Source organism: Myripristis murdjan, chromosome 22 (assembly GCF_902150065.1).
Source record: "Myripristis murdjan chromosome 22, fMyrMur1.1, whole genome shotgun sequence".
Classification (NCBI taxonomy): domain Eukaryota; kingdom Metazoa; phylum Chordata; class Actinopteri; order Holocentriformes; family Holocentridae; genus Myripristis; species Myripristis murdjan.
This window is the reverse complement of record NC_044001.1, coordinates 13,453,412-13,467,018: the sequence shown is the minus strand read 5'-3', so window position 1 is coordinate 13,467,018 and position 13,607 is coordinate 13,453,412. Positions and strand designations below refer to the sequence as shown.

General features: G+C 43.8%; 1 protein-coding gene across 1 annotated transcript in view; it reads left to right on the top strand.

Annotated features, from left to right (window-relative positions):
* dync1h1 (dynein, cytoplasmic 1, heavy chain 1) overlaps positions 1 to 13,607 on the top strand; it is a 34,490-nt gene that overhangs the window by 15,745 nt on the left and 5,138 nt on the right. The window contains exons 32-65 of the mRNA XM_030082048.1: positions 191 to 403; positions 545 to 783; positions 938 to 1,094; positions 1,287 to 1,511; positions 1,612 to 1,842; positions 2,182 to 2,322; positions 2,551 to 2,784; positions 3,366 to 3,572; positions 3,721 to 3,842; positions 4,027 to 4,192; positions 4,503 to 4,666; positions 4,900 to 5,029; positions 5,385 to 5,518; positions 5,690 to 5,804; positions 5,890 to 6,051; positions 6,255 to 6,469; positions 6,604 to 6,808; positions 6,971 to 7,144; positions 7,445 to 7,564; positions 7,737 to 7,857; positions 8,134 to 8,329; positions 9,193 to 9,310; positions 9,453 to 9,668; positions 9,946 to 10,158; positions 10,611 to 10,738; positions 11,036 to 11,189; positions 11,295 to 11,441; positions 11,699 to 11,849; positions 11,952 to 12,205; positions 12,367 to 12,501; positions 12,597 to 12,691; positions 12,807 to 12,981; positions 13,154 to 13,229; positions 13,387 to 13,547. Coding sequence (XP_029937908.1) covers positions 191 to 403; positions 545 to 783; positions 938 to 1,094; positions 1,287 to 1,511; positions 1,612 to 1,842; positions 2,182 to 2,322; positions 2,551 to 2,784; positions 3,366 to 3,572; positions 3,721 to 3,842; positions 4,027 to 4,192; positions 4,503 to 4,666; positions 4,900 to 5,029; positions 5,385 to 5,518; positions 5,690 to 5,804; positions 5,890 to 6,051; positions 6,255 to 6,469; positions 6,604 to 6,808; positions 6,971 to 7,144; positions 7,445 to 7,564; positions 7,737 to 7,857; positions 8,134 to 8,329; positions 9,193 to 9,310; positions 9,453 to 9,668; positions 9,946 to 10,158; positions 10,611 to 10,738; positions 11,036 to 11,189; positions 11,295 to 11,441; positions 11,699 to 11,849; positions 11,952 to 12,205; positions 12,367 to 12,501; positions 12,597 to 12,691; positions 12,807 to 12,981; positions 13,154 to 13,229; positions 13,387 to 13,547 — 5,694 coding nt within the window. The remainder of the gene's footprint in view (positions 1 to 190; positions 404 to 544; positions 784 to 937; positions 1,095 to 1,286; positions 1,512 to 1,611; positions 1,843 to 2,181; positions 2,323 to 2,550; positions 2,785 to 3,365; positions 3,573 to 3,720; positions 3,843 to 4,026; positions 4,193 to 4,502; positions 4,667 to 4,899; positions 5,030 to 5,384; positions 5,519 to 5,689; positions 5,805 to 5,889; positions 6,052 to 6,254; positions 6,470 to 6,603; positions 6,809 to 6,970; positions 7,145 to 7,444; positions 7,565 to 7,736; positions 7,858 to 8,133; positions 8,330 to 9,192; positions 9,311 to 9,452; positions 9,669 to 9,945; positions 10,159 to 10,610; positions 10,739 to 11,035; positions 11,190 to 11,294; positions 11,442 to 11,698; positions 11,850 to 11,951; positions 12,206 to 12,366; positions 12,502 to 12,596; positions 12,692 to 12,806; positions 12,982 to 13,153; positions 13,230 to 13,386; positions 13,548 to 13,607) is intronic.

The following is a 13,607-nucleotide window of genomic DNA, read 5'->3' as shown; positions in this document are numbered from 1 at the left end:
TGCTGTCTTTCTGAATGCTGTCAGCTAAGTCTTTCCCCTTATACAGTTCCAAGGCTTTTTAGCTGTGTCTCTGTGGCAGGTCTTTTTATTTTATCAATAGATTAGCTCTTGCACACTTTACTTTGCGGTAACACTGAGATGTCAATGTTTTATTTCACTCTGTGTGTGTGTGTCTTTTTATTCCTTTTAGATCCTGATCCAGAGTGTGTGTGAGACAATGGTTCCCAAGCTGGTGGCAGAGGATATCCCTCTCCTGTTCAGCCTGCTGTCGGATGTCTTCCCTGGAGTCCTTTACCAGCGTGGGGAGATGACCGCTCTGAGAGAGGAGCTGAAGAAGGTCTGCGCAGAGATGTACCTCACTTATGGAGATGGCGATGATGTGGGCAGCATGTGGGTGGAGAAGGTGCGTGGCTAAATGTGGTTTACTTAAGACATACATGCCGTGTGACCCGAGGTAGTAGAGTGGTAATGTCCTCCGCAGTGATACAGTATTGTGGCTGTCATTTTCTGAAAGGTTAGCTGTGTTATTCACACTCTCTTTCAGGTGCTCCAACTATACCAGATCACCCAGATCAACCATGGATTGATGATGGTGGGTCCCTCAGGCAGTGGGAAGACCATGGCCTGGAGGGTGTTACTTAAGGCCCTGGAGAGGCTGGAGGGCATAGAGGGTGTGGCCCACATCATTGACCCCAAAGCCATCAGCAAGGACCATCTGTATGGAACCTTGGACCCCAACACCCGCGAATGGACTGATGGCTTGTTCACGCACATCCTCAGGAAGTGAGTTATTTACACATGTTTTTATCAACAGAGCGTAAATCTGCTCACCTCATTTGGCATTGTAAAGAGAACCTTTGTTTAATAGCAGGGGTGTAAAATACTTTTGTAAGGAGAAGTGCTGCTTGGCTACATTGTGCTATCATCCCAACCCTAGGATCATCGATAATGTGCGTGGTGAACTACAAAAGCGCCAGTGGATCATCTTTGATGGAGATGTTGACCCAGAGTGGGTTGAAAATCTTAACTCTGTCCTGGATGACAACAAGCTGCTCACCCTGCCCAACGGAGAACGTCTGAGCTTGCCACCCAATGTGAGAGCATGACACCTTTCCCAAAGATGTCCTAATGTTCAGCATAAGAAACCTAAAAATGAACCCCTTTTAAATTAGCATTGTAGTGTACCCCAAGTATCACAGACAGCTTGTTTTTTGTGACTCAATATGCTGTGGTTTTGTGGAAGGTTCTTAGATTTTAACCCTTTGAGTTACTCCCTCTCTCCCCAGGTACGCATCATGTTTGAAGTGCAGGATCTGAAGTATGCAACCCTGGCCACTGTATCTCGCTGCGGTATGGTCTGGTTCAGTGAGGATGTCCTCAGCACTGACATGATTTTCAGCAACTTCCTGGCTCGCATCCGCAGCATCCCATTAGATGAGGGAGAGGATGAGGCTCAGCGCATGAGGAAAGGCACAGAAGATGAGGAGGAGACTGCATCACCCATGCTACAGGTGGGTTTGTTCTCCCAGTTTTACTCTTGGTTTGTTTATTTTATGCAGTATTTTTTCTTCTCTTACGTCACTAACGGCATCCTTTTCCATGTTCTATCAGATCCAGCGTGATGTCGCAGGTATCCTGCAGCCTTACTTCACCTCCACAGGACTGGTGATCAAAGCCTTGGAGCATGCTTCCAAGATGGAGCACATCATGGACTTCACCCGGCTGCGCTGCATGGGCTCCCTGTTCTCCATGCTGCACCAGGCCTGTCGCAATGTGGCTCTCTACAACAACAACCACCCTGACTTCCCCATGCCTATTGACCAGCTGGAGAGATACATGCAGGTAATGTTCTGCTTTACACTTGCCTGAAAGAAACGTCAGTGCCTTTTATGGTTTGCACCTTGGAAACTGATCAGTACACTGTCACATAAAGAATTATAATCTAGTTAAGAAGTATAATCTAGTAAAGGCTAAAGCTCAATTCCACTGAAAAATGCAATTTTCCAGCTTTCTGCTCAGTTATGGGGGATTTGAGCTATACATTTGTGTGAATGAACATTGAATTTTTTTCTTTGACATTTTAAACATTGTATATCCAAATGTTACATTTTTCAAGTACATACTGGCATTTTAAGCAATGAACAACACTCTAATGAAACTTGTGATGTTATCTCCCTGCAGAGGTATCTGATCTATGCTGTGCTTTGGTCCTTCTCCGGTGATGGACGGCTGAAAATGAGGGCTGAGCTTGGGGAGTACATCCGTCGTATCACCACCGTGCCCCTCCCCTCTGCTCCCAATGTCCCCATCATTGACTATGAGGTACAGAGGAACTTGTTAAAATCAGATTTTACACTCCCAGGTTATAAAGTTGACAATGATTAAGCTGTGTGATTAAGATGCCTTCAACTAGACATGTTGATTGTCCTCTATAACTTTTTATAAGACTGTGTTTGGCTGTTTATACACAAACTCTTAATAACAAACCCATCAGCAAACTGTTATAATCCTGTATTCTCAGATTAACCATGACATCATTTCCCTGTCCAGGTATGCATTTCGGGTGAGTGGCAGTCTTGGCAAGGCAAGGTGCCCCAGATTGAGGTGGAGACCCACAAGGTGGCATCTCCAGACGTCGTGGTTCCCACCTTGGACACTGTGCGTCACGAGGCCCTGCTCTACACCTGGTTGGCTGAGCACAAACCACTGGTGCTGTGTGGACCTCCTGGCTCTGGAAAGACCATGACTCTGTTCAGTGCCCTCAGGGCCTTGCCTGATATGGAGGTGAGAGACTGCATGACAGCATTTTGAAGCTGATTATAAATTACATATGCTTTCAGAAATGCCTGGTTGAGTGATTCAAGAATTCTTAAGAGTTGTTAGCATGTTCTTTTATATCAATATTGGATTTACAAGGGTGAGAAAGCCCCTCACACATAGGTAAAGGTCATACTGTTAGATAAAATTATTGGGTTCATTGTGTTTTTAGAAGAGAAGAATATTAAAAGGGAGCAACCCTACGCTGACAGTATGAGCTGTAAAATGTCTAGATAGAGAAGTGAAAATTACTGAATTTTAGTAGTCATCAACTACTCCCAGAAAGTAGTTGACTAGTCTGGTTGGGGATAACCTACTGTGTCCATTTGGATTTCAAATGTGAGCACAGGCCAATAAACATGAATGTTCGCAGATTGTATAAAGTTTATAAATTTATTTGATAAGTGAAATTGTGACAATTCAGGGAAATCATTACTGCACAGAGCTAAAATTACAGATAAATGACTGACTGCCAATTGTGGACTACTTTTTTTGTAACCCCTAGTATGTACTTTTCACATAAATAATTTTCCTCTTTACTCTCTCAGGTTGTGGGTCTGAACTTCTCCAGCGCCACCACCCCAGAGTTGCTGCTGAAGACCTTTGACCACTACTGTGAGTACCGCCGCACCCCCAATGGTGTCGTCCTCGCCCCCGTCCAGCTGGGCAAGTGGTTGGTGTTGTTCTGTGACGAGATCAATCTACCGGACATGGACAAATACGGCACACAGAGGGTCATTTCCTTCCTCAGACAGGTAAGGTGCTATGTTTGCAAGCACTGCGTGATCATGAAAGATAATACCAGTTACTTGATAGCGGTTATAAGGCATTGGATTTTCAACAGTTTAAAGTTTAGTATCACTCCTTGTATGTTAAAGTTTCCATGTTATATTTTCTTTGCAGATGGTGGAACATGGAGGCTTCTACCGCACATCAGACCAGACCTGGGTCAAACTGGAGAGGATCCAATTTGTGGGAGCCTGTAATCCTCCCACTGACCCTGGCAGAAAGCCCCTCACACACAGGTGCAATACATAACAAGAGTGAAAGCATTCAAATGCGTTACTGTAAAATAATTGCCTCAAGTTAATGGTATATCTAAACATGAATAAAATTTTAAGGCATAAAATCTTTCATAAAACAGATACTTAGAAAAGAAAGCTCATGTTGAATAGTGACAGTGACTATGTTGTGTTGTGACACATGTAGGTTCCTGCGCCATGTTCCTGTGGTGTACGTGGATTATCCAGGCCCAGCCTCTCTCACCCAGATCTATGGAACCTTCAACCGTGCTATGCTGCGTCTCATCCCATCTCTACGCACCTACGCTGACCCCCTGACAGCAGCCATGGTTGAGTTCTATACCATGTCTCAGGTAAAGGATTTAAAAATGTATGATAGTTGATGTACTCATGAATCAAGTTTACTAAAGATTCTCATAGCTTGTAAAACCTAACCTCAGTTACACGTGGTATTAACTTTAACTGGTGAGCCACCAGAGCACCCCTAAAGCGTGTCGAGCTTAAACGAAACCGGTGTGCAAAGAATAAGTTATAAGCACGGTCTATTCATGTAATATGATGAATAGAATCACTTGTCACCTTCATCTATGTTGAATCTCTTATCATTCATTATATTCATATTTATCTACACCATCTCATCTGCTTGTTTTGTTCTTCCCTCAGGAGCGGTTCACTCAGGATATCCAGCCCCACTACATCTACTCCCCAAGAGAGATGACACGCTGGGTGAGGGGAATCTTTGAGGCCTTGCGGCCCCTTGAGACCCTGCCTGTGGAGGGCCTAATTCGAATTTGGGCCCATGAGGCTCTCCGCCTCTTCCAGGATAGGTGGGTATAAGTTTCTGACAGGATAAATTTCATCAAAACATAAAAAATCAAAAATCAATTAATTCAAAAAGCACTCTAAGGGACCCAAATAGGTGGTTGGGAGTGTGTAAACATGCTTTTCCTTTTAAGTGATGCCATTTATGTGACATACTGAACTACATCACCACCCTTTGGTAACTGCATAAGGAGTGAATAATGTGTACACAATGTGGCTGACTCTAAAACTTGTCCAGGCTGGTGGGAGATGATGAGAGAAGATGGACAGATGAGAACATCGATACAGTGGCTCTCAAACACTTCCCTAACATTGACAAGGAAAAAGCTCTCAACAGGCCCATCCTCTACAGCAACTGGCTCTCTAAGGTAAACTACTGACAGGTTGATCATGCTTTGGGATTGGTAACTGAAGTATTTGTCCATTCCCCTGTTCTAAGAGGACCTTGCAATACTAAATCAAGGTGATAAGGATTCAAGCAACACTAGGATAAGAATGACTGAGCTGTTGAATAAAACCAACATGTTTCAACATAGCCTTCATCAGGGTTATAAACATCAAACCTTTTGAAAATCTGACATGAGCTACAGACAAGACCACAGACTATCGGGCATACATGAAAAACAAAAACAAGTCACATTTGATGGTAAAATGTTCATTTATGACCTGCGATAGTAAATTAAGCGAGTGCTTATTGCTGTAATGCCATTGTATTGGCTGCAGGACTACATCCCAGTGGAACAGGAGGAGCTCAGGGACTATGTGAAGGCCCGTCTGAAGGTCTTCTATGAGGAAGAGCTGGACGTCCCGCTGGTGCTCTTCAATGAGGTGCTGGACCATGTCCTCAGGATCGACCGGTGAGGGACAGCCTCCTAGTTGCTTGGCCTTTATGCTGCTGATTGACAAATAGTCTAGTGTTTGACTTGTAATGGACTAAAAATCAGTTTACTGAGAATTTTGTTATGACTGGAAACACAAATGCATAAGGATTAATTTGTAGAGTAAATCTTAAATCTGTCCCTTTGTAGAATCTTCCGTCAACCCCAGGGCCATCTCCTGCTCATTGGTGTGAGCGGAGCAGGAAAAACCACCTTGTCTCGCTTTGTAGCCTGGATGAATGGACTGAGTGTCTACCAGATCAAGGTTGGTACACTAAATGATTGGGAATCATATTGGTGAATCAAATCTGCCTGTGCTGAGTGATATTTTTTTGTATTTGTGTATTCAGGTGCATAGGAAGTACACAGGAGAGGACTTTGATGAGGACCTGCGAACAGTGTTACGTCGCTCTGGCTGTAAGAACGAGAAGATTGCCTTCATCATGGATGAGTCCAACGTGCTGGATTCTGGCTTCCTGGAGAGAATGAACACACTGCTGGCCAATGGAGAGGTATAGCTTGTTGGCATTTTCAATTCATACTATTTCTGTTATGCCCTGTTGGACAATACTGATTACTGTATACTAAAATGTAAATTCCTTCCTGAGATTCTGTCTGCAATTTATACCCTACATCTGAGATGAAGAGTTCGTTTTGGGATATATGTATGCCATTTTCTGGTTCTTGTGTGAAAACATGTCCCTGTACTCTGTAGGTTCCTGGCCTGTTTGAAGGAGATGAGTATGCCACCCTGATGACCCAGTGCAAGGAGGGAGCCCAGAAAGAAGGCCTGATGCTGGACACACACGAGGAGCTGTACAAGTGGTTCACCAGCCAGGTCATCAGGAACCTCCACGTCGTCTTCACCATGAACCCCTCATCAGAGGGCCTGAAGGACAGGGCTGCCACATCGCCTGCCCTCTTCAACAGGTTAGAAGACACATATGTGCACCCTCGGCATGAACAAATTTTATTTTAAATCAGTAGAGCAGGGAATCAACACCATTGTCATTATAATAGCAGAATAAAGTTGCTGTGCTAACTGAAACCTTCCCTTCTGCTAGGTGTGTGCTGAACTGGTTCGGAGACTGGTCCACAGAGGCTCTGTACCAGGTGGGTAAGGAGTTCACCAGCAAGATGGATCTGGAGAAGCCCAACTACAAGGTGCCTGACTACATGCCCATCGTCTATGACAAAATGCCCCAGCCACCCACTCACCGTGAGGCCATTGTCAACGGCTGTGTGTTTGTGCACCAGACACTCCACCAGGTAGGATTGTTTTTCTTGTACTGCAGGTGTGGTTGGGGAGACAGTTGTGTGCCTTGCCAAGTGTAACAGCTATGATGTGTTTGGCAACACCGTAAAGATAAGTAAAACAATATCAGGAAATACTATGGCATACTAATATTCCTTTTTGTTAAATTTTTGCAGGCTAACAACCGTCTGGCAAAGAGAGGTGGTCACACTATGGCTATCACTCCTCGACACTACCTGGACTTCATCAACCACTATGCTAACCTGTTCAATGAGAAACGCAGTGAGCTGGAGGAGCAGCAGATGCACCTCAATGTTGGTCTCCGTAAGATCAAGGAGACTGTCGATCAGGTAAAGATTATGATTATTTTTTTTATGTGATGTTATATTCTTGCATGCATCAGATGTCATTTTGTTCAGTCTCTTCATCACATCCCAATCAGAGCAAATTAAGAGGGTGTTTAGTCAGTTTTTTCACAGCATTAGATCCAATGTTGAAACTATAGGATATGCCACCTCGCATATCCCATAGTGACATATCTCACTGATGCTACTCAGATAACCAGGGTTATACAGCTTACCCAAAGTTCTTGCCAATTGCTGGTTGCTCTCACCTGACTGTCTGATTGTCATTTATGCTGCCTCATCAAGGTGGAGGAGCTTCGTCGTGACCTGAGAATCAAGAGCCAGGAGTTGGAGGTGAAGAATGCTGCTGCCAATGATAAGCTGAAGAAGATGGTCAAAGATCAGCAGGAGGCTGAGAAGAAAAAGGTATACAGACACCCTAAAAAGAAACAAAGACACAAACCCAGCCTCATGGGGTTGTGTGCTCTTTACCTGTGAGACCTGTAGGACATAATCCCCTTAGCTTTGCATTAGGGGATATGAGTGCATTTGAGCATCACACTGTTCTTACTTTGATTTGTTTCCGTGGTGATTGCAGGTGATGAGTCAGGAGATCCAGGAAGCTGTTTACAAGCAGCAGGAGGTGATCAAGGACAAACAGTTGAGCGTCAAACAAGACTTGGACCAGGTGGAGCCTGCTGTTATTGAAGCTCAAAACGGTATTATATTTTATTTATTCATGGTGTGGTTAATGGTGCATTTAATAAATAATAGTAGTAATAAATATAGCAGTAGTCATAAATACAGTAATCTTACCAGTGAGGATGTACTATAATACCAGAAAATGTGTGGACTGTCAGCCCTATTAAAATATTTTTCCGTTTCTTTTGCAATATTTTCAAATGGCTCCCAGTTAACGTCTCCCTCTCTACTTGCATTCCTCTTTCATCGCTGCTCTTTATAATCCCCCATCCTCATTCACTTGGTGTTGATAGCTGTTAAGTCCATTAAGAAGCAGCACCTTGTGGAGGTGCGTTCCATGGCTAATCCACCAGCGGCTGTGAAGCTGGCTCTCGAGTCCATCTGCTTGCTCCTGGGAGAGAGCACCACAGACTGGAAGCAGATCCGGTCCATCATCATGAGGGAGAACTTCATCCCTACTATTGTCAACTTCTCTGCTGATGAGATCAGGTGAAATGAGAACGAATGCATACAAATTGTTCACTAAAGAGTGCTCTTTTTTTCTCTTTCTCTCTCTCTATCCTGACTTTCCTCCCCCAAAACCCCCCTTTACAACTCCTACCCTATTCTTCATTGTTCTTCTCCACCCTCCTTTCATTCTCTCTTTGCTTCAAACATATTCCTCTTACCCCTTCATAGCTGTGAGTTCTATAAAGCGGCAGCACCTAGTAGAAGTGCGGGCAATGACCAACCCCCCAGCGGCAGTCAAGCTGGCCCTTGAGTCTATCTGCCTGTTGCTGGGCGAGGAGACCAATGACTGGAAAAAGATCAGACAAGTTATTATCAGGGACAATTTCATCAGCAGCATAGTCAACTTTACCTCTGAGGAAATGAGGTACTGGCGTCGGAACGTATGGCGTGTCTTCTTGGATGGAGACAGAATCAAATTCTCAATCAATACGTAAATCAACTTGGCACCTGTGATTAGCTTCTTCTTTTTTTGTCCCTATTTGTGTTGGAAAAAATCACTATCACTCAATTTGATTTGGGGAATTAGAAATTGTGCTGATTATAACTTGTATTTGTCTTACTTGAATTAAATTAAGGTTCAATAGCTGGTTAGTTAGTGGTCTGGTCATTTTTAAAGTTGCATATCACAAGAATAAATTCAGGTGGAATATAAGCACCCTCACTATTTTCAGCATTAAAATCCAAATCTTCATAATATCCCTCACCTGCATATTTCATTTATGATGGTTCATAATCATCCCTCTACCCATCACATTTAAAATTTTGAATGTGTATGTACATGTATGCATAGCCTGTATATGATGTTATATTCCATTTTCTTACACTGTTTCTGCTGTACCCAGTGACTCTATTCGTGAGAAGATGAAGAAGAACTACCTTTCCAACCCCAGCTACAACTATGAGCAAGTCAATAGGGCCTCTCTGGCTTGTGGACCCATGGTTAAATGGGCCATTGCTCAGGTAAGGAAGCCCCAAGGACATTAGTAGCTAATTTATCCTAAAACAAAAGCACTGAATTTTTTTTCTTGTGAAACTGCATTAAAGACGAAACCAGCTGCATCATTTATTGTCTGCTGAACATTGCTTTTCCTCTTGACTCCAGCTGAACTATGCTGACATGCTTAAGCGTGTGGAGCCTCTGCGTAACGAGCTGCAGAAGCTGGAGGATGATGCCAAGGACAACAAGTCGAAGGCAGAAGAGGTGGAGCAGATGATCAGAGACCTGGAGGCCAGCATTGCTCGCTACAAAGAGGAGTATGCTGTCCTCATCTCAGAGGCCCAGGCCATCAAGGCCGATCTTGCTGCAGTTGAGGCTAAGGTAACTGGTTATCAATCACTACATCTATTTCCTTCCTTGTCCAATACCCTCTCTTCCCATCATTATCATCATTTCTGAAGCACATTGTTAAGACTGAACTGACTTTACTGTAGTCTTAAGGTACAGCAACACTTGAACCATCATTCTCTCCAGGTTTTTAGCTCTTCTTACTCCCACATATCTCAAACTCTGACATCAAGTCATCTCTGCTGCTGCTCAATATTTAAAGAAAAGATCCTGTAGCATTATTCTTAACTGTGCTGTACTTTGTTTTCAGGTTAACCGCAGTACAGCCCTGCTGAAGAGTCTGTCAGCTGAGAGAGAGCGCTGGGAGAAGACCAGTGAGACCTTCAAGAACCAGATGTCCACCATTGCTGGTGACTGCCTGCTCTCTGCAGCGTTCATTGCCTATGCCGGCTACTTTGAACAGCAGATGAGACAGAACCTCTTTACTACATGGTCTCATCACCTGCAGCAAGCCAACATTCAGGTACTTAAACTTTGTTAGATGAAATGTACACTCTCAGCAGTCCAAAAATGTACACTCAGATCTACATCTACCCTCAATGAGGTCAAGGGTCATATTCTTGATGATGACACCATCATCACCATGCTGGATAGAGGAATTCAAGATAAGCCAGTAGCACATAGCTATTTCTATTAGATGTCAGGCCTAGTTTTGGGGTGTAGTTAGTTTAAAAGGGCATAAACACATGATTTCATTACATTTTTTAAAATTTAATGTGATAATTTCCTGATTTTTTTTTTTTTTCTATTTGAACAAAATTGCAAGGCTTCAACACAAGGATTGAGATCTTAAACCCGACCACATACCAGAAGCACTATCATGTACCTTGATCTGCTCTTTTGTTAGAAGATCTGATCTTTTGTCAGAAGACATGCAGCACTAATAAATGTCTTTGATCTCAATTTCTCTGCTAGTTCCGTACGGATATTGCCAGGACTGAGTACCTGTCCAACGCAGACGAGAGACTCCGCTGGCAGGCCAACTCCCTCCCAGCTGACGACCTCTGTACTGAGAACGCCATCATGCTTAAGAGGTTCAACAGGTCAGTATCTTGCCTATCTGATCTAGGTAGTATTGCAAAAGTGTCATTCTACTATATTTCCCTTTATCAGCACTATTAAACTATCAGGCAGTTTACTCAGATTTAATATAATAGTGCACTTTATTATTTTTTTCTTGATTTTCAGTCATAACTGGTGAATGCTTATAAAAACATGTATCATCCATAGTTTTAATCACTTACATGACATCAATCCACAATAGAGAGCATTACAACTAACAGTAAAAGTTGAGAGTTGTCTTGAAATAAATTTTTGCATTGAACACCTGCCCTTTCCAGGTACCCCTTGATCATTGATCCATCAGGCCAGGCCACAGAGTTCATCATGAACGAGTACAAAGACCGCAAGATCACCAGAACCAGCTTCCTGGATGATGCCTTCAGGAAGAACCTGGAGAGCGCCCTGCGTTTTGGAAACCCGCTGCTGGTCCAGGTAAGGGCTGCTTGAGCATTGCAGCCACCTGCCAACACTGCCAGTGTTCCAAACCACACATGTTGCTCACTGACTTTGATAATGGGTTTTTTTTTCCCCTGCCAGGATGTGGAAAGCTATGACCCAATTCTGAATCCTGTGCTGAACAGAGAGGTCCGCAGGACCGGAGGACGTGTCCTCATCACTTTGGGAGACCAGGACATCGATCTGTCACCTTCATTTGTCATCTTCCTCTCCACGCGAGACCCAACGGTAAGGAGTCTGAATTTGGTTTACCTCTATAGTCTACCCTGAGCTGATGAGACAGTATTTCTAAACAAACTTTCATGGCTTGATTCTCATCATTATTATGGATCATCAGTATCAACATGGATTAAATGTCAAAATAATGTGACTAGTCTGTCAAGGGAAAGTTGTGTTTGTTGTCATGCAGGAATCTAACATTTCCTTCATGATACATTGTGGACATGCAGCTAATAAGTGGTCTGCTTTGGCTTTTGTGCATTCAGGTTGAGTTCCCACCAGACCTGTGTTCTCGTGTAACATTTGTCAACTTCACGGTGACACGCAGCAGTCTACAGAGCCAGTGTCTCAACGAGGTACTTAAGGCTGAGAGGCCTGATGTGGATGAGAAACGATCTGACCTCCTCAAGCTCCAGGGTAAGAGACGGGAAATGGCAAACATACTAATGTACTGACTGAGATTACTAACTTGGTAAATGATAATCTGATTCTAATAATGTCTCTCTCCCCTTCTTTTAGGTGAATTCCAGCTACGTCTGCGCCAGCTGGAAAAATCACTGCTCCAGGCCCTCAATGAGGTCAAGGGTCGTATCCTTGATGATGACACCATCATCACCACGCTGGAGAATCTGAAGAAGGAGGCAGCTGAGGTAACCAGGAAGGTGGAGGAGACGGACATTGTCATGGCAGAGGTTGAGGCAGTGTCACAGCAGTACCTGTCCCTCTCCTCTGCTTGCAGCAGCATCTACTTCACCATGGAGGCTCTCAACCAGGTCTGGACACAACTCAGTCTTGGTTTCTCAGTCTTTTCCTTAATTTCTTATCCGCTGGAGTACCAGTGCATCATGTGATCTTGTTTATTTTTTCTTAACTAATAAACGTGCACCAGCAAACCATCCAGCCAACCATTATATTCCTTGGTATCTCCCTCCAGATGCACTTCCTGTACCAGTACTCCCTTCATTTCTTCCTGGACACCTACCACACGGTGTTGTATGAGAATCCTAACCTCAAGAGTGTTAGCGACCATAGCCAGAGACTTTCTGTCATCACTAAAGACCTTTTCCAGGTAATAACATCTTTTGAAAATTTGGCTGAAAAAATGCCTCATTTATGTTAGTGCTGTGAGTGCATTTGCTTTATGTATGGTTTCTGTGTTTGTAGGTGGCATTCAACAGAGTGGCTAGAGGCATGCTGCACCAGGACCACATTACCTTTGCCATGCTGCTGGCCCGCATCAACCTTAAGGGCATGACCAAGTAAGATGCACAAAAGCCCAACACTCTGAATAGAGGAACATTACATAAAAGAAGGTTACCCAGCATTATCAGTCAGCATATTCCTTACCAGTGCAAACTGTCCCTTCTTCTCCAGTGAACCATCATTTGATGCAGAATTCCAGCACTTCCTGCGTGGAAAGGAAATCGTACTGACAGGCACATCGTTGCCTAAAGTGAAGGGTCTGACCACTGACCAGAGTGAGGCCATGGTCCGCCTCAGCCGCCTGCCTGCTTTCAAAGACCTGGTGGACAAAGTTGAAGCTGATGATGTAAGATATGACAAAAATCTGCAAATTTGTTGGTGCTAGTACGTATACAGTCCAGTTTCTGTGCCCAAATCCTGTGACATAGTGGATATTTAACAGGAGTTGCATCTGAACACACTTTGAAGCTGAACTGTACCACTAATGCTCATTATGCTTTGTATCGATCTGTCTTCAGCAAATCTTCATGTGGCTTGAGAGCAACACTCCAGAGTTGTCTGTTCCTTACCTGTGGTCAGAGGAGAAGCAGTCCAGTGAGTATTAGCACAATTGAATTTCATTCGCCAGATTCTGCAAATGGTACAGTCAATAATACAAGTTACAGCCAAGCATGTCATCAAAATATTTGAACTATATCTGCTCTAATCTGTGTGCTCCTCACCATGTCTTCTGTTTTCAATTCCTGCTCAGGTCCCATTGGCCAGGCTGTGCATCAGCTGCTGCTGATCCAGGCTTTCCGTCCAGACCGTCTGCTGGCCATGTCTCAAATCGTTGTGTCCAAGGTGCTGGGAGAGACCTTCATGAATATCATCGAGCAGCCTCTTGACCTCGCTAACATTGTGGACAATGAGGTACTCTCATCCTTGTTCAGTCCTTTTCTCCATGGAAACTCTCACCCTCCAATACTGCTG